At 30.2% G+C, this 18,649-nt stretch overlaps 5 protein-coding genes and 4 pseudogenes across 9 annotated transcripts, besides 2 other annotated features; 5 read left to right on the top strand and 4 right to left on the bottom strand.

The window, feature by feature from the left end:
- Positions 1 to 10,101: part of a mobile genetic element that runs on past the window's edge.
- Positions 151 to 445, top strand: TVAGG3_0305500 (annotated as a pseudogene). The gene has a single exon. A coding segment is annotated over exon 1 (295 nt).
- TVAGG3_0305490 lies at positions 1,088 to 3,059 on the top strand (annotated as a pseudogene). The gene has a single exon. A coding segment is annotated over exon 1 (1,972 nt).
- On the top strand, positions 3,085 to 3,401 carry TVAGG3_0305480 (annotated as a pseudogene). The gene has a single exon. A coding segment is annotated over exon 1 (317 nt).
- On the bottom strand, positions 4,723 to 5,785 carry TVAGG3_0305470 (uncharacterized protein; the record flags this gene model as incomplete). Its single annotated transcript, XM_051229652.1, has 1 exon — positions 4,723 to 5,785. A coding segment is annotated over one exon (1,063 nt), but the record flags the coding sequence as incomplete, so codon positions are not given.
- On the bottom strand, positions 8,687 to 9,447 carry TVAGG3_0305460 (annotated as a pseudogene). The gene has a single exon. A coding segment is annotated over exon 1 (761 nt).
- Positions 10,102 to 11,235: 1,134 nt separating the features above from the next.
- TVAGG3_0305440 (uncharacterized protein) lies at positions 11,236 to 11,451 on the top strand (the record flags this gene model as incomplete). Its single annotated transcript, XM_001325313.1, has 1 exon — positions 11,236 to 11,451. The coding sequence occupies one exon, from the start codon at positions 11,236 to 11,238 to the stop codon at positions 11,449 to 11,451; it is 216 nt and encodes a 71-aa protein (XP_001325348.1).
- A 24-nt stretch (positions 11,452 to 11,475) lies between these two features.
- Positions 11,476 to 11,712, bottom strand: TVAGG3_0305430 (N-acetylmuramoyl-l-alanine amidase family; the record flags this gene model as incomplete). Its single annotated transcript, XM_001325312.1, has 1 exon — positions 11,476 to 11,712. One exon carries the CDS (start codon positions 11,710 to 11,712, stop codon positions 11,476 to 11,478), a length of 237 nt encoding a protein of 78 aa, XP_001325347.1.
- An 834-nt stretch (positions 11,713 to 12,546) lies between these two features.
- Positions 12,547 to 17,173: a mobile genetic element.
- TVAGG3_0305420 (IS204/IS1001/IS1096/IS116 transposases DDE domain-containing protein) lies at positions 13,082 to 14,449 on the bottom strand (the record flags this gene model as incomplete). Its single annotated transcript, XM_051229651.1, has 1 exon — positions 13,082 to 14,449. The coding sequence occupies one exon, from the start codon at positions 14,447 to 14,449 to the stop codon at positions 13,082 to 13,084; it is 1,368 nt and encodes a 455-aa protein (XP_051099381.1).
- A 537-nt stretch (positions 17,174 to 17,710) lies between the features above and the next one.
- On the top strand, positions 17,711 to 18,649 carry TVAGG3_0305400 (glycine-rich protein family; the record flags this gene model as incomplete). Its single annotated transcript, XM_001325309.1, has 1 exon — positions 17,711 to 18,649. The coding sequence occupies one exon, from the start codon at positions 17,711 to 17,713 to the stop codon at positions 18,647 to 18,649; it is 939 nt and encodes a 312-aa protein (XP_001325344.1).

Below are 18,649 nucleotides of genomic sequence, written 5' to 3'. Positions count from 1 at the left end.
AAGACGAAGATTTGACACAATAGCTGAATTTGTTAGATATATTAACGGCAATGCATTAGTTGAAGTTGACAAGAAATTAATAGAAATTCCGATTTATTTTATTACTCCATTATATTTAAATAATATTTAATTTTTTTTATTTCGTAAGAAATGAGTGACAACAAAGCAGTCAAGTCCAGACAATGAATATAAAAAGAAACTAAACAGAATTAAATCAAAAATATGCTATTACAAAAAGAAGTCGCAATGCGGTGGGGTTGAAAACAATAAAACTAATGGAACTGAAAACGATAAAGAGAGGAAAGAAATAATCGAAAAATTAGAAACTTACCGTTCAATAATTAAACTGAGTGAAGCAAAAATAAAAGAATTTAATAGAATAAATAAATTGGTTGGAAGAGATGAATTTAATAAAGATGAATTTTTAAACTCTATCCAAATTTAATTTTTATTCCTCTTCGACAACATCTCTCTTTCCATCATTACTGCATAACCACATTTTCTCAATTTTAGTGGTTTGTTATTTTTAACATGTTCTTGCATCATTTTTATCATTTCCTCCCTTGTTATGATTCGTGGTAAATTTTGAGCTTGTGGGGTATCCATTTATGATAAAAATAAAAATTTGTTATCACTTATTTTATCGTTAATGGTTTCAGGTCATTCAATAATTAATTATTTTTGAAGAACTGAAGGTGCTACCATGTTACCATGTGCTACCAGGTTAATTAACTTCTCTGAAAAAATGAGACAACATGACATTTTGACAACAACACAGGAGGAAGGCAGTTATGAATTATTTTTGAAGAACTGAAGGTGTCACCACGTCACCATGTGCTACCAGGTTAATTAACTTCTCTGAAAAAATGAGACAACATGACATTTTGACAACAACATAGGAGGAAGGCAGTTATGAATTATTTTTGAAGAACTGAAGGTGTCACCATGTTACCATGTGCTACCAGGTTAATTAACTTCTCTGAAAAAATGAGACAACATGACATTTTGACAACAATCCTGGAAATATGATGCAGTCCAAAAATAAAGTTAGTTTTAAAATTATTTTTATTTTTTTATTCCTATATAAATGACAGCAACAAACAACAACAACAACAACTATATCGTTTCTGATGAAAAAGTTATTGATTCATTAGCTGAGGAATTAGTTGTGGCAGAAACTAAAACCCTCAACGAAAGAATTGGTGAAAACAAGATTGATTTACATAACTACCTCAAACATGATGGAGGAAGAGGAAGGAAAACTGGTGTGGCTTTATTAGTAAATAAAATTTCAAATTTAACGATTATAGATGTTGATATCAATAAATCATACAATGATGAACTTAAAGAAACAGTTAGAAAAGATATTTTATCAAAACTTTCGGATAAAGATGTTATCGTTAAAACCGCATCAGGAGGTCTTCACATTTATTGCAACACTAATTTCTTCTATTCAACCTCGAACAGAATGATTAAATGTTATTCCTGCAATGATTATGATATTGACATAATGACTTCTATGAATGATTCAAAGCGTTCTTTAGTGGTTATGGCTGATTCAAGAGTTCGAAAGAATGCAACAGAACCAATCAATACATACTCATTCATTCGTGGAAGTTATGATTCAACATTAACTAGAACAGTGAATGATATATTAAATGATTTGAATATTAAGGTAAGAGTTGAACAGAAGAACGAAGAAATAAAGATTATCATGAATGAAAACAAAGATGTAAACATTGACGATAAACTTGCCCAGAGCATAGTTGATGGCATCTGTGATTTTGAAGTACATAATGACGGTGGAAACATGAATTTAGAAAAAGAAATAACATTATTCACACTGTTTCAAGCAATTAATTCGTTACCTAATCATTTAATTAATGAAGCATACGATAACGTTTATAACTTCTGTAATTTAACTGAAAATGCAAAAAGTAATTTTGAAAAAGCACGTAGTAGATATGCACATTTAATGACTTCTCCATTTGTTTTAGTGAAGATTCTAAAACTTTATCAAAAGGAATATTATGATGAATATGTTTTACCTTTATTACGTAAGCCAAAAATAACATTTGATATAAAACTTGATGACTCGTTTTTGATAACAGATATTAGACGCAAGGCTGAAAATCATCAGTATAAAAACAGTTCTGAAGTAATTGAGGATTTATCACGTGTAATCCGTTTTGTAGATTATGGAAACAAATACTTCATTCAGAAAGATTACAACATACACGACAAAATGAATCAAATATCATTTGTTCTTCAGTCAAACATGAAAGAGTCACTCAAAATGATTAAATTATTTAAAGAAGAAGGTAAAACCATAACAGCATGGGATGTACTACTAAATCAATTGTCTTCATTAACCGTTAAGGGTGTTTGCTTTAAATCTGATTCTCCAGATGTTTTCTCAACGTTTCAGGGTTATAAATACAACATTCTCGAAAAAGTAGATTACTCAAAAATTGAGATGTTTATGAATTTCATTAAAGAAGCCATTTGTGATAATAATGATGAAGTGTATAAATACCTTCTCGGCTGGATTGCACCAATGATTCAACATCCTGGAATCAAGAATGAAACAGCAATTATTTTGAAAGGACTTCAGGGAACAGGTAAAAACAGATTTACAGATATTATTTCTGAACTTCTCGCTGGTTATTCATGTAAAACATTACTGAAATAAGTGAGCTAACGGGTAATTTCAACTCAGTAGTTGAAAATAAAATGTTTCTTGTACTTAATGAACTCAAGAATGTAGGTGAAGACAGACTCGCAAACTTCAACGCTTTGAAATCAATTATAACGGATAATGAGATTAGAATTAATGAAAAGAATCAACCCAGAAGAACTGCTCAGAACGTTGCAAACTTCATTTTCGTAACTAATAACGTTTACCCTGTCAAAATTGAAGTTGGAGACAGAAGATACGTAGTTTTAAGAGTTAATGGTAAATTCAAGGGTCAATTTGATTACTTCAAGAATTTAATGGATTCATGCACAAAGGAATTTTATGATAATTTACTGACGTATTTTATGCAATATGACCTTTCATCATTTAATGTACGAATCATACCGATGACTGAAGCCAAACAAGATTTAATAGAATTATCATCAAATCCTTTAGATGTATGGATAAATACACATTATGATGAATTGTGTGCAGGTATGACGTGTGAAAATGCTCTATTCTGCAAACCATCAGACATGAAAGACAAGAATTTCAAATGAGTATTAAGGATAAATGTGATAGGAAACATAGAAGAATAGACGGTAAACAAACATGGTGTTATGTTTTGAAAGAAGAAATGAAAGGATTATATAAACAGGTTGAACCAAACGATAATGAGGATTCATTTACTGACGATGAAATACCTGTAAATGAAGCTTTATAAAGTATGATTGGAATTTATTTTTGCCTTCCTCCTGTGTTGTTGTCTAAATATCATGTTGTCTCATTTTTTAAAAGAAGTTAAATGACCTGGTAGCACATGGTAACATGGTAGCACCTTCAGTTCTTCAAAAATAATTCATTATTGCCTTCCTCCTGTGTTGTTGACATAATGTCATGTCGTCAACATGGTAACATGGTAGCACCTTCAGTTCTTCAAAAATAATTCATTATTGCCTTCCTCCTATGTTGTTGACATAATGTCATGTCGTCAACATGGTAACATGGTAGCACCTTCAGTTCTTCAAAAATAATTCATTATTGAATAACCTGTAAACATTAACGTAAACATTTATTTCTGCAGTTCATTCATTACTTCATTACCTAATTAATTACAAACATAAAATATATTTAGTTCATTCAATGAACGCGGTAAGCCTGCAAAGTAGGCTCAAGCACATTCAATAAATGCGGTACCATGCGAATACAGTCACAAATGGTGGATGTAATCTTTACCCGAGCCTGTTGTGATTTGTTGTGAAAGTGTGTGAATGATTTCCTGTGGTTCCACAGAAAATACCTGCGCTTGAATCTACTGGGTCGCTTGAAATATCATATCTATCCATTCCCTGTCTATCCGAACCTGCTGCAAGATTTCTATAACCTCTTTTTGTTATTGAATGTGAATGATTACCTGTTGTGTTTGTAGTTCCCGTATAAGTGTGCGGTGGAAGGTTTGCTTCAGTAATTTTCTTCGAACCTCCTGTTTCCTTTGAAGAGTTCGCACAATAGAGGAATTTATCTACAATCTGTTCCCACGCACCAAAACCTAAAACTTTTGAAGGATTTGTTGAGTTCATTGACGTATAAATAGAACCAATGGGGTAAATCATCTCAAGAATTGTATTTAATCCATTATGAATATTGAATTTATTATATAATATTGAATTTGGGTGAGTATTTAAAACTGGTCTTGTTATCAATATTAACGTATTATTTTTGAAAATTTTTTCTAACATCTTGAAATTTTGTGATTTCAGACCAGTTTCTTCCATCACTACTGATATTTACTAAATCACCACATCCTAAAGCAATGAAATACCCATCAATATAAAATAAATTTGTAAATCTATAATTTTGAGTAAATTTTGGAGTGAATGAATAAACCAATTCCCAATTTGACAAATCCTGTGATAAATAAATATGTCTGTTATAACTTACAGGATATGAATAGACCATTTCACCTGAAACGAGAACATAAACATTTGATCCATAACATAAAGCTTCAATGTCTCCATCAGCTTGAAAAATTTGTTCAAATTGACCTTGTGATATTGAAGATGATCTATAAATTTTATCATTTTGTAGGATAAAATACATGTTGTTAATGTAATACCACTTACTTGTATAATCAATTTTCAAATCTGATGACATCATACTAAACATATAATAATTTATCCCATCCTCACTAATGAAAATTTGATTGACTTCATAAATTAGTACCCATTTATTATTAACACATCTAATAGGATTATTTGGATATTTAAATTTAGCATCTTGATTTAAATTACATTTGAACCATTGGATACAATCGAATGAATAACAAGGGCAAAAATCATCTTCAACCGTTATCATTCCCATAAATTTACCGTTATTATATTCAACATATAAAATTCTTGGATTAATGATTGGCTTTCGTGTATCAGGATTCAAAACAGATGGAGTAAATGATTCATAGTTTTGAAAATCATTTGTTTTAAAATAATAAAGCACTCCATCTGTATAAAATAAATACATGGTCACTCCATCGAAACATATCCATTCAAAAGAATCTATATCAAAGGTTTTATCTGATGATTTCATAAAATTTAAAAATGGAGGAGTAAAATAGACCTCTGATTGTTTTAATTCAGCGTTAACATATTCCTTATCCGCTTTCTTCTCTAACGCAGCAGCAACACATTCCTTATCCGCTTTCTTCTCTAACGCAGCAGCAACACATTCCTTATCCGCTTTCTTCATTATGTCATTTAGGAAACCTTTTATGAATTCCTCATTTAAATTAAATCTTCCAATCTTCAAAACTTTAGGAAATGCATTTAATGCGTAATATCTCTGTTCTTCTGGTGGAATTGATGTTATATCATCCGTTATACCTTTAATTTTTGAATTCATAAATAAAATTTCTTTTATATTTGATATCACTGCACCACCCTTGCAAACGAATTCGAAATGGTCATTTTTCAATACTATCTCCAAATCTCCATATTTCAACCTTTGCGTTTGTTCTGCCGTCTTTGAATTATATGCATATATGGCGTATGTAATGGTCTGAGGGACCTGGGTGCTTTGTACCTTAAGTTGCTGTGGTTGCTGTTGTTTAATCATTTATTATGATTAAAAAATAAATATTTAATCTGTTATCTCATCACCTATTTTTTCTATTTGAAATTGCCATAATATTTCATTCATGAATTCTAAATCACAATCAAATAGGTCAGTTACTCTAAATTTAATATTTGATAAATCTTTTGAATGAAGAATAAATGAATTCCCGGATAATTGAAACGGATATGATAAAAAAATATGTTTAAGTTGATGGATAAAATGTTTTGTATTGATGGGTAAGAGTTAGGGTCTAATGTTTGATGTGAAAATCTCATTGGGGTATTAACTTTATCACATTTGATTAAAATGAAATTGGAACCAGTGTCAGAATACAAAACATCCCCAACATCTTTTTCAAAATTTAATATCCCCAACAATGAACGAAGATGAGGAGTACAAAATTTAATTTTCAGCGGGAATTTAATAAGGTTATTTATTTCATCAAGTTCAAAAAGTTTATCAGGTTTTGATTTAAAATTTTCTTCATACCATACGATAAATGATTCATTTAAATAACTTAAAATCATGTTAATATCCCATTTCGCTATCACATTATTTATATACATATCATACGTTTTTTCAAGGTCATCTTTAATAAATGATATATAATCTGAAGGGTCTAAAAGAATGGGATTAAATTTACCACTCACAGAAATGAGAGTAACATTATAAATTCCGCTAACTGTTAAATTTAATTCACAGTTATTATTCGAAATAATATTGATAATTGACATTTTTATTACGATTAAAAATATGGTAAAGCGTTATTTTCCAGTGATAAATAAAACTAGAATAAGATTACCTCAAGAATTCATAAATTCAACGAATAAGAAATTCATTCATGTTATAAATTTTAGTGTTTTCAGAAAATATGAGTCAATGTCATATTCATCATCGGGTTATATTTCACTTCATTCAAATTTAGTTCAATCAAACCCATATAATGACCATTTCATAAGATTTTCAGATGGTATTAAAAATGTAATTGATAGATTAAAATATGAACAGATTGACAATATCGAATTTTTGGAATTTTGGTTTAAATATCCCGATGGAAAAAAGATTGAAGTTAAAGATAAAGCTGATACTATAACAAAAACAATTACAATGACCGATCCAGATAGTGGGGAACAAAAAAATAAAACAAACGATAGAAACTGGTGAAAGGTCAATTATTATCGATTATGATTCAAAGGATTATTATTCGATAATGTTAATGCTTGAATATTAAATAGCCTTAACAAAGAATTTTTCAAGTGATATTTTATATTCATCAACTATTTTATTATAAATATCATTATATGTTAAATGAAGTTCAGTTGTTGTTCCGTTCTTTGATATCTTAATTGTGCTAATATCCTTTATAGGATTTATTTTTGCAACTGTTCCGCAGCATGAAACCTCATCATCTATGAAAAATTGAATCTTAACGTCTGAATCTTGAACATCACAAAGAATGGCGATAATGTGAATTAATGATTCATAAGGTAAAATAATTAAACCGGATTGGTCAATTAAATTTATTATTGAATCATAATTATTAATTATTATATCACGGTAAATTTTCATTAATTCAGAATTAATGTCTATTTTATATGGGTTATCAAGTGGTGCTGGGTATGTTGGATAAGTGGGAATTTCAACAGGTTCTTTACCGGGTTCAGATAAAATGATTGGTCTCCATTCTCATGGTTTTCTTCATTCTCCTCATTCTTCGGTAAGTCACGAGTTAATAAATTTGGTTGAGTTGCTGACCTTGTTAATTCAGGCTAACATTAACTTTAACATTTTGAATAATTCGTGATTTATCATCATTTACGTTATAACCAACCGTAATCTCTGCTTTTGCGTTTGTGTTCTTTTGACTTGTGAAACGTCTTCTCATTTATAATTGAATAAAAAAAAGAAAAATATATTTAAAGTTTTATTTAGTTGTTACGGTAATATCCCAAGGTTCATCATTGTTTGCTTATACTTTCTTTGTAACTGCACCAATTATGTTATTGATATTGCTTTGAGTTTCTTCCAGTCTTATTTTATCATTTACAATATCTTTAATCATTTCATTACATGCATTCTTAAAACCATCTGATTTTTCTAATTTACGTCTATCACTTTCTTTAATTAAATCAAAGTTATAACCTTGTTGAGAATAAAGTGGTTTCTTTATCAATTCCTTGAACGCTTCTGAAAGTGAAGATGAAGAAATTCTTGCCACTTGAATTGGTTTAAATTCTGCTTTCATTGCTTCTTTCTGTTCATTGAACACTGGATCGAATAAAGCAACTTTAAAGAATTTCTTAGCTGGAATTTCAGGTCTCAAATTGCATATTGACCATCAAACTGATTAACATATCGTGGTAATCCATCCGGTCCCTCTTCAACAGCATTTAATTCTTCATTGAAATAAGAATATGGAATAAGATGGTATGAATAATTGGACCATTTTCACCTTCTCCAATGTATTGTTTAACAGCTTTTCCATTTTCATCAAATTGCATAGGATAACGTTCATTATATGCTTTACGTTTAGGATAATCAGATATTAATTTATACCATTTATGACTTTAATATTACCTTGACCATCAGTAACGAAAACTTCATTTATACCATCAGGTTTTCCATTTGGTCCTGTAATGTCTGCTTCATGTGCTTCCCAATTTGGTCCATGACGTTTGGCATATGCTTGAGCTTCTGGTAATGTTAAAACGTTTCTCATTTGTTTAACATTTTTGAAGACCAGCAACAATATGAACTAATTCTTTCATTCCATCTGGAACTTTCATAGTTCTATTATATGCACCCTTTTTGTTTGTCCCCTGTTTTAATGGAACCTGTAGAAGATTTGCTATTTCTGTCATGTTTAATTATATAAAAAAAATAAAAATTAATTATAAAAAGTTAATCAAATTTAACACCTCCTTTATTTAAATCAACTATTATTTTTCCATGTTCACCTAATTGTTGATATTGTGTGTAAAGTTCATTAATGCTCATTGGTAAATTCACTTGATAAAGCATAACGTTCAACTGTTGACGACTAAAACCACTGAAAATGAAAAGTGTTGATAGATTTGATTTAATGTTTGTGCTTAATGCTTTGAAGTATTGAACAGCCATGAAGAATGAACACTGAATGTGTCGACATTGAGTTAATAACTGATTAAAATATGATTTCTCATTAGTTATTAGTTTTGATTTCACGGCATCATCTAGAAAAATTAGTGAATGCAAAAATTCTCTATCAAAATTTGAAATAGAAAGTGTTTCAAATAATTCATCCCGTTGTTTATCAATAATTTTATCCTCTAATCCTTGCTTCTTGATTGTATTATATAATTCTTTATACATTAAAAAGTTTTTTAAATAATCTTCTGCTTCTTCTTGTGATAAATAAATAATTGGAATTTTGATTAAATGCTTTAAAGATTCAAATGTATCATCTGAAGGTGAACCTGAACGGTTGATATAAATTAACACATGTGAATGGGGGAAGTGTTAGCAATAATGATAATTTGTTTTAATATCGTTAATGTTTTACCTTTATTCTGTTTACCAATTGCTGCAGTGATTGAATTTAAGTAACATTCAGAATATGGAATTTTCATTAATTTTTCCTTAGATAGAGCATTTCTATTATCACTCAATGCTTCATTAATCATATCATCTACGTATGTATTATATACATCTGTTAATTCTTCAGAATTGAAATCCATTTAATCAAAAATAAATTTATAATTTTAAACATTTCTATTCATCAATATTTCATCATATGAACTTCTATACTGTGGTGGTGTACCTGTTGGATGATATTTCAAACCTTCATCCGGTGTCCATGTCCAATATGTAGTCCTAGTAAACCAAACCTGAGGAGGATTTGTCACCTTTGAACAGTAAGTGTCATTTTCACCCTGAATGATTGGATAAGCTTTCACTTGTACTGTAACTTGTGAGTTGAAAGTTTCTAATCCATCAAAGAATATACCCGCTCCATCACGTTGAACTGGAATAGTGCATAAGAATGAAGTTTGGTCTTTCCATGTTCTAGCTAATGGCGTGCCATTATCATCATTCAGTGGTCTAGTTAATGAGTCCTCGTATTCTTCTGTGCATTCATTCACTCCATCTAAATCAGAAGCTTGAAGCATACGTGTAAAGAATATGTCACCCACTGTGGTCATCGCTTGATCGGGGAAGTTTCTGGAATCTATAGTGACCTGAAGACCTCGAAGCATTGGATTTTCTAAAACTGTTCTTTGCATTGCATTCTTCGGAAATGTTAACACAACATCTGTAACATTATGAAGAGCGTATGAGAAATCTGAGCTGATACCTTCAGGAGTGATGCAACCTCCATTTAGTGAACGAACGTCAATATGTTGAGCTGGAATCATGAATGGATCTTCCTTACTGAATAAACGTGGTATTGCTTTAACTGATTCTTCAATTAAACCGTATCCTGGTGTAATGCATTTATCCTCTAAAACTTCCATCTTTGTGCATGAAATAATAACGTTATCAACTGTTGCGTCAGCAGATGTAGCGGCTAAGCTTGTAATTAATTTGGCAGGAAGTCCGATTTGTTGGAATTTGCGATCATATTTATAAACATGATTCATAATCTTTTCATAATTTTCATCAGTTATCTTTTCATAAACGTAATTTTGTAAATCAGCAACTCTTAACGGGTCAACCTGACAAAATACTAAAGTATCCCTGAAAACATAATATTTAAGAATGATATCACCAAATGATTTAGGATAATCATCGAACGCCTGAAATGCTAACAAATCATTTACCGGAATAATCATATCAAAAGTGATATCAACTTCTTCATTTGCTTTCTTGAAAACTTCTGAAGGGTCAATATATTTACCACATACTGAGTTATCATATTTTTGAACATTATTATATAACGAATGAACAAACTTTTTAACTTTCCTTTCTGATTTTGGTTTATATGTTGCAAATGCGAAAGATTCACGGGCGCAATCCATCTGAAGATAACCGGCATCACCTCTTTCGGTTTCTACTTCTAATTGTTTAAAGCTTTGATTTGATGATTTGTAACCAACGAATAAACGCATGCATTTAAAAGCGGCATCACATGTGAAAGCTTTATTTGAAACTAGAGTTGCTTTAACTTTGCGTTTAATATATGTGTCACCTAATTGGTTCACATCATGAGCCGGATTTGTAATTCTTAAATGAGTTTGTTTATCATCAAAATATGGAGCATCAGAGTCATAGCATGAACTTTCAAGTTCTCTATAATATCTTCTACCGTCATTCTTTGCGAATATTTCATTTATCTTTTCGAATGAATGAAACACATTTCCATTAATCGGTTTAGTGTTTGGCACCAAATAGTTAGTCGTCATTTATTATTAAATAAAAAATCAAAATTAAAAGATGAAAATGAATTTTTAATTTTAATGAAATAATCAACTATGGCTGCAGGATTCTTTAAGAAATTATGGGATAAAGTAAAAAGAGGAGCGCATAAAGTTTGGGAAACAATGAAGAAGGGAGCAAATTGGATATTTAAGAATAAAGAAGCAATTAGTGACGTTGCTGAATCAATAACACCAAAAGCTGCCCCAATAAGAGAAATATTAAATAAAGGAGAAAAAGTTTATCAAAGACTTCAACCGATACTAAGATAAAAATAATATTTATTTATTTTTCCACTATTTACCTCCTATTTTATTAAGTATTCCTTCAGCAATTCCACCAATTGCGTTACCTGCTTGTGCTCCCATCGCCGGATTACCTGCTTTAGTACCTAATACTCCACCTATGATAGTTCCTGCCGTTTTCGCTACTGGTGCCAAAAAGTTTGCAACGGGTTTAATAATCTTTTTATAAACCCAACCTGCAGCTTTCTTAATTCCATCCCATAATTTTTTAAAGAATCCTGCCGCCATTTCTGATTTAATATTAATTAAAAAATATATTTCATCACTTATATTCTAATTTTTATTTAATGATAAATGAAACCGATTTTAAAAATAAATGAAACAGAGGAGGAAGAAATAAATGAAAGTGAAAATGTTCAACAAAAAATAAACGTTGTTAAACCAATTACTGAAATAAAAATTTTTTCATCTGTTGAAGAATTTAATGACTATTATGCTAATAATAAAAAATTATTTGAAGAATTGACAACATGTAAATTGAATAAAATGTTTAAAGTTGATGGATTCAAAATTTCAAAAATAAAAGGAGTGGTTAGTTTGAAATCTATTCCTCAATCAAGAATCACCTCATTAATGAAAATAGATGATTTAACAAAAAGAATAGAAGAGATTGAAGAAAGAATGAATCAAATAATTGATTTCATAAATTCAAATAATCATTAGTTTCAATTTCTTTTTTTCTCGTTTATGAGGTCTTTGATTATGACTCCATTATATTTATACCTCCTTTCGTACCTGTTGTCTAAATGTCATGTTGTCTCATTTTTTAAAAGAAGTTAAATGACCTGGTAGCACATGGTAACATGGTAGCACCTTCAGTTATTCAAAAATAATTAATTATTGAATGCGTTTAGTATATAATATTTATTACTAATTTATTTAATAATGTCGCGCTTTCTTACGAATTCATGACTTGATTTATTCAAAAACGTAAGAATAAAAACCGTAAGAATCATACATTTTTTACTTCATATGTTAAAAAAAATGATACAAAATCGTTCAATATTGTATGAATTCTTACGTTTACAAAAAAAGTCACACAACCCGTCAACATATACTACTGTTCAGATAACTTAGATATATTAGTCAAAATTTGAAATTTTAATAGCACATATATTAAAAATAATTATTATTCATAAAAGATTAATGAAATAGTAAAAAAAAATCAATCAAATTATAAAAATACAACATATGGTTTTTTATGGTTGTCTCATAATAGCATTTCATGAGAAAAAATATAATACTATTTATTTTTGCATAGTTCAATTTTTTTAAATAATGCAAGATATCCCGCCATTAGTTTTCATGAAATAATCCAAAAATCAGCATACACTTGAGAACATAGCAGCTCTACATGTTTTCGCTATTTATTTTCCAATAATATGAGGGGTTCACGGGATAAAGCTTCATTAAGCATAATTGATTACAATATCATCATATATATACCGAACATATAACAAATGGGATATTTGTATACTAAAATAAAAAAGGAGCAAATTATATAATTTTTGTCATGCTACTTATAGGTTCAAAAATCTTATAATATAAAAATATTTTCAAATACAAAGAAAATATGTGTTTATTTCAAATTTGAAAATTAGATATCTTGTGGGGTCCACTTTCCTCCTCTGTAATCACCTGTAGGGTTATCCTTAGGAAATCTTTTTGCATTTCTTGCCTTGTTGATCTCTTTTCTTGTTTCTGGTGTAGCTTTCTTTTGATTTCTGGATTTATTTTTCTCATATTCAAGTTTTTGGAGTTCGCGGATTGAAGGAGATATTTGGTAATTATTGACACGATTGTATATTTCTTGTTTGCATTTCTCTCCTTCGTTTTTTTGTAAAATTGTAACAGCCGTACGCATTTCAAACGATTTTGCGTTGTTTCCTTTGGGACACTGAGTAAGCATTGAGTGATGTATCGATTCATTTTGTTGTGTTTGAGCATTAGGATCAATTTCTGGAATCAACTTTGCGGCATCATCTGTAAAACGTTGAAATTGCTTCGCTAAATCAGGTTTTGTAAGTGGCTGAAACACAGGATATTCTTTGTCTTTTTCGTGAAGGCAATTTTCATGCCTTCCGATAAAATGATTTAATGTATTCTTCCATAGGAAAATTTTTTTCGTTGTTTCAATTGGAAGCATGATAATAAAAGTGAACCACTTAATAACTTTCGAATATATCTGATGAAATACTTTTTCTTGGTGTTTTAATGGTCTTCCACGTTTCTTCGGCTCTTCTGCTTTAGATTTGATTGGGAATGCTGGCTGTGATTCACTTTCTTTCTGTTGATTAACAGTTTCTTTTCCTGCTGCTTCTTTATATCCACCATTTTCAAGCTTTTCGAAAGCTCTGCCAACTGCACGTACACAATGACGAGGATCAAGTGTAATTTTAGCATTCGGAGCATATTGCTGGATGATGGCTTTCGTTTTATTGTCATTGTCATGAACCACTGTGGAAACATTTGTAAAGTCAAAATTTGACATCATCCTCTTTGTACATTCTGTTTCCATCATGTTGGATGGGCCTTCAAAGTCTCCTCCAGAGCTCTTTTTTATAACAGTTGTTTCACCAACAACTTTTCCACGGTTGTCCATCATTAAACTTTGGCACGCTGTAGCATTTCTGCCAACATTATAATGCGAATCAGTGCTTAAAAATGTATCTTTCTTCATTGTTTGTTGAGCATTTTTAATAGATTGCTCTTTATATTCTAGTATTACCTTACCTATTTCTTTTTGATGACGGTAAAACTCTTTTTCACTCGGCACTTTAATATTGTTATCTTGAAATAAATTCCTTGCTCGAGTATAAGAGTCACCATTAACAATTACAGAAGCAGTCCAGTGTTTTGGATCGACTTCCTTTGGCGCATTCTTTTCTTGGGAGTTTTTTCTTGCTTCAATTGATTTTTCGTTAGCTTCACGACTTTGTTGTTTGCGTCTGCTTGGTGGAGGCATATTACGTAAATGGTCGGCAAAAAATGTAATAAACGTAGTGAATAATTAAAAAGATTGCTTTATATAACAAATATAATCATTTTTTCCTTAGAAATCCCATTATTTGCATAACAATATTTAAAAATATTTTTTTGATATAGTTTACAGTCACATCAATATGAACTATATTAAACTATCAGAAACTTATGTATGTTATTAGTAAAGTTGAAATTTTTATCATATTTACACATTAAATTTAATTTTCATGCATATTTAAGTTTTTTTCAACACAATCTTGTATTGTTAGTACCGACAATATGAAAGAAAGTTATACTGTATTTAATTTTAGCAATAAACAAAAAAATCTAAATTATATCTTTAGATACTAGGATTGATTTAATGACTAAGAACGTTTTTATCAATAATACCATGATTCATAACATATAGACATAACCTAAATATACCAAAGCATTTCTACTTGGAACTAGCGCATCGCCAAAATAATGGGTCAATATTCATTTGACGTAATGCTGATCGAGAGAAGTCTTTATATATAAGCCTTATCACAATGCCACGAATGCACCCAGCTGCAGGCGTGTCTTGTTTAACATTCATTCCTATATATGATGGAACATTAATCAATAATCATGGAAGTATCACTTTTCAAATAACATCATTGTTAAATGAAAGAAAATTGTATGCAAAATTACATTTTGGTAATGGTGAGACGCAATATGTTGAAGTATATATCATTATTATTTAATATACAAACAAACTCTAGTACAAAATTGTATTAATTCAACTTTCATGTCTAATATAAAAACTTTTTTTAAAAAAAGAGATATAATCGTGTATAATATGAGAAAAATGAATATCAATACAAAATAAAATATCAATTAGCTATTGCTGATGACATATCATGAATATTGATCATTTGATTTGATTAATTTTGATAAATATTAGGCTTTTTGCTAGTTACATATTACAATAAGGCTTTTAAATGGATATTTATTGATATGAGCTTATTTCAAAATGACAGTCTTTGATTTATCCACTAATAAGATTTGATGTCACAAAAATCTAGATTTTGGGGCATAAAAACCTAACACCAAATCATAACTTCTGTGCATATACTAAATTGAGTACAGAAATATGTTAATTTTCAGTATTTTTAGAAGAATTCTTATTATCCTTCAAAAAGTCAGTATTTCTGCTGTAATTTTCTACAACATTGTAGTTATTGCACTTTGTCTATGGATTTGTATATATGTTATATATAAATTATATATCTAAACTGCCCATAAGTGCAATTTTTATATAAATTGTTTATTTCTTTAACAATTTCATATGAAATATGCTTTTTTAAGCGTATCAAAGCTGTGTTCTTAATGTGCATGGATATATCAAGAAAAATGTCGAAAAAAAATGTGAATTCACAAATTCACTGAATTTTCACCGTTTTTTGAATTTTGCTACAGCACTAATATTAAATAATACTAAAATCTTCTGTCTTTGTAAAAGAATAAATTCTGACAAAAAGTGCTCGTTTAAATTTAATGATCATCTGTATGACTAAGTGGTAAAAAGTGTTTATGACCAAAAAAGGGTTACATGCTTAGTCTATTTTTCTGACAGGATACTCTAGATTTACATGATCTCTATTTCATATCTCCGTTTTTAGATTCTTCGACAGATTTTATGATAGAAAACCAAGATTAACAAATTTCCGGCATGTTAATGAAGAAATCTGCAGCTACCCTCAATATTATTTCAATAATCAGTATCGTTTCTCTTACAATTTATTTTTTTCTCAATAATTTAACAAGAAATAACAATACACACTTGGTTTTACGTATAAAAGCTAAGTGTCGAACTTAATCAACTTTACTTACTTAGCAAATGAATATTTTTGTGGTTGCGAGTTCTGAATGCTGAAGTTTTAGATTTCTCTATAAATGATATCATTGCACTTACAATGTTGTTCCAGCCTATCGCATAAATCATAGAAAATCCAAAAAAAAAATAATATAAAGAAAATTCATGTCATGAAGTTCAAAAAATACCGTGTAACATTAAAATTTGTTATGCATAATACATTTTAGCTATTATTGATTTTTTTTAATTTTCGAGAAATTGAATGGTGAGTCCGATAGAGAAATTTTTAAAAATCCTAGTGCCTCATAGAAGTAATTTCCCTCGTCTCCCATACTTCCAAATGTATGCATATGACATAAACTTTTATGCATTACACAAGTGGCCAATAATATCTATAGAGTAAAAAATTAGAAATTTAATTTTTTTATATGATAGTTATATTTCAGATTTGCGAGCGTAACTTTTTTCTCCATGGCATACTTGTTTTAAGAGCAAATGATCAAAATCGTCCTTCAATTATTGAAGGAGCTGATATCTTTTGAAAATTGAATTGAAAGGGTATTCAATTTTCAAATTTCCTCTCAATTTTGGAAACATATCAACTCTATGAATTAACAATTATGTGCCTTCACAGTTTATCAGTCATATAAGGTGCTTATAAAGAAAAAAGTTACGCTCGCAAAATATGTTTTTATATAGATTTCACATAAAATAATTATGTAATTTCTAAAAAGAATATTTTTGTTCTTGAATATTAAAGTGTATTGTAGTTTAAAAAGTTTTAAATATGTTGCTAAAATTTCAGGTTTATAGCTCATGTCTAGCATGACTTCTTCGTATGCGCAAAAAATCTGACACGTAAGGGTATCCTTAAAATTTTAATTCAATTTGAGCATATTTTAAATTTAAATTCGTGAAACAAAATATGTTCTTTTTTGGAAAATTTAATGTATGCATTAAACATGTATACTAGTGTTTTTCAAGCACTCGAATCTTGGCTAAATTCAAATGGTATATCGAGTTATGAAGCCAAAAAATAACCATTGATTTTTTTTAGAGTTTAAGGTTAAAAACGTCCCAACTTTGAAATACATTCATTTAATGGAATGTCGGATCCTGCTATCTTGAGTAAAGAATTAGCATGCAATTGGATTGTCCTTGAAGTACTCAATATCCCATTTATCCCAACAAATAAATCACTCAAATTTGAAATCAACAAAGTAATTAATTGTGACCTGCATAATTTGAGTCGTCAATACATTCAAAAAAAAGTTTTAAAATTCTCCTTTATTCCATCATTTACTTACAACCAAGTCTCCATTCATTGTATCTTCGATCTCAAAGAAGAAAAGGCCCACCAGAGCAAAGATGAAATTCATAGAAGGAAAATTATAATCTAGTAAATTTATGATATTCGATCAACCCACACAAAATTTCGAGCCAATTGAGTTTAGTTTTCCAAATGGATCCTGGCTATTTCGGATTTGGGGTGCACAGGGTGGCTATTTCAGAAATAACGCCGGGGGTAAAGGCGCATACTCTGAGGGTTTTTTTATTACCAATAATAGCGTCAAATTGTACTCCTTTGTTGGTCAAAAAGGTTCCTGCAGTTATGATGTCATTGAAACCCTAAAATTTAATGGCGGAAGTAACTCCAAAGGCAAGGACAATGATATCAGTTGCACTGGAGGATCTGCCACATTCATTTCGTGGGACAAGAATGGGGAAGATATCTTGCTGATCTCGGGTGCTGGGGGCGGATCTGGATTTTATGAAAAGAAAAACATTGAATTTATCGGCGGTTTTGGCGGTCCTTATGCAGGCGATGGTGTAGGCCAAGCATATGACGTATTAGCTGACGAAGCAAAGAAAGTTAGAGGAAAAGGAGCCACAACTTTTCATCCAGGAAAAGGAGGTTACTATTCCGGCGACCTTTGGAATAGTAAAAATATCCCGTGTGAAGCATATAGTGGAGAGTATTTGAAAGGAGGAAATGCCGTTTCCACCGCCGGCGGTTCAGCGGGCGGTGGGGGAATTGGTTATTTCGGTGGTGGTGGAGGTGCTGATTTAGGTGGAGGGGGTGGTGGGAGCAGCTATGCATCACCAGACCTATATAATGTCATCCTTTTAGGAGGTGACAAGGCATTTGACTCTCCAGATTCAGTTCGAGAAGTTGGTCACTCGAATGACGGCTATATCGAGATCGTTGAGTACTATCCCTATACATTTGTCAAGAACAACAATACGTGCATCGAGAAAATAAAGTTTGTTTGCACAAATTGTAGTCATTATACTCAAAACTATTTATCTATTTTATATCTTGGGTTTTGGTCACTCATATCATAA

Source organism: Trichomonas vaginalis, chromosome V (assembly GCF_026262505.1).
Source record: "Trichomonas vaginalis G3 chromosome V, whole genome shotgun sequence".
NCBI classification, from domain to species: domain Eukaryota; phylum Parabasalia; order Trichomonadida; family Trichomonadidae; genus Trichomonas; species Trichomonas vaginalis.
This window is presented reverse-complemented; position numbering and strand designations above follow the sequence as displayed.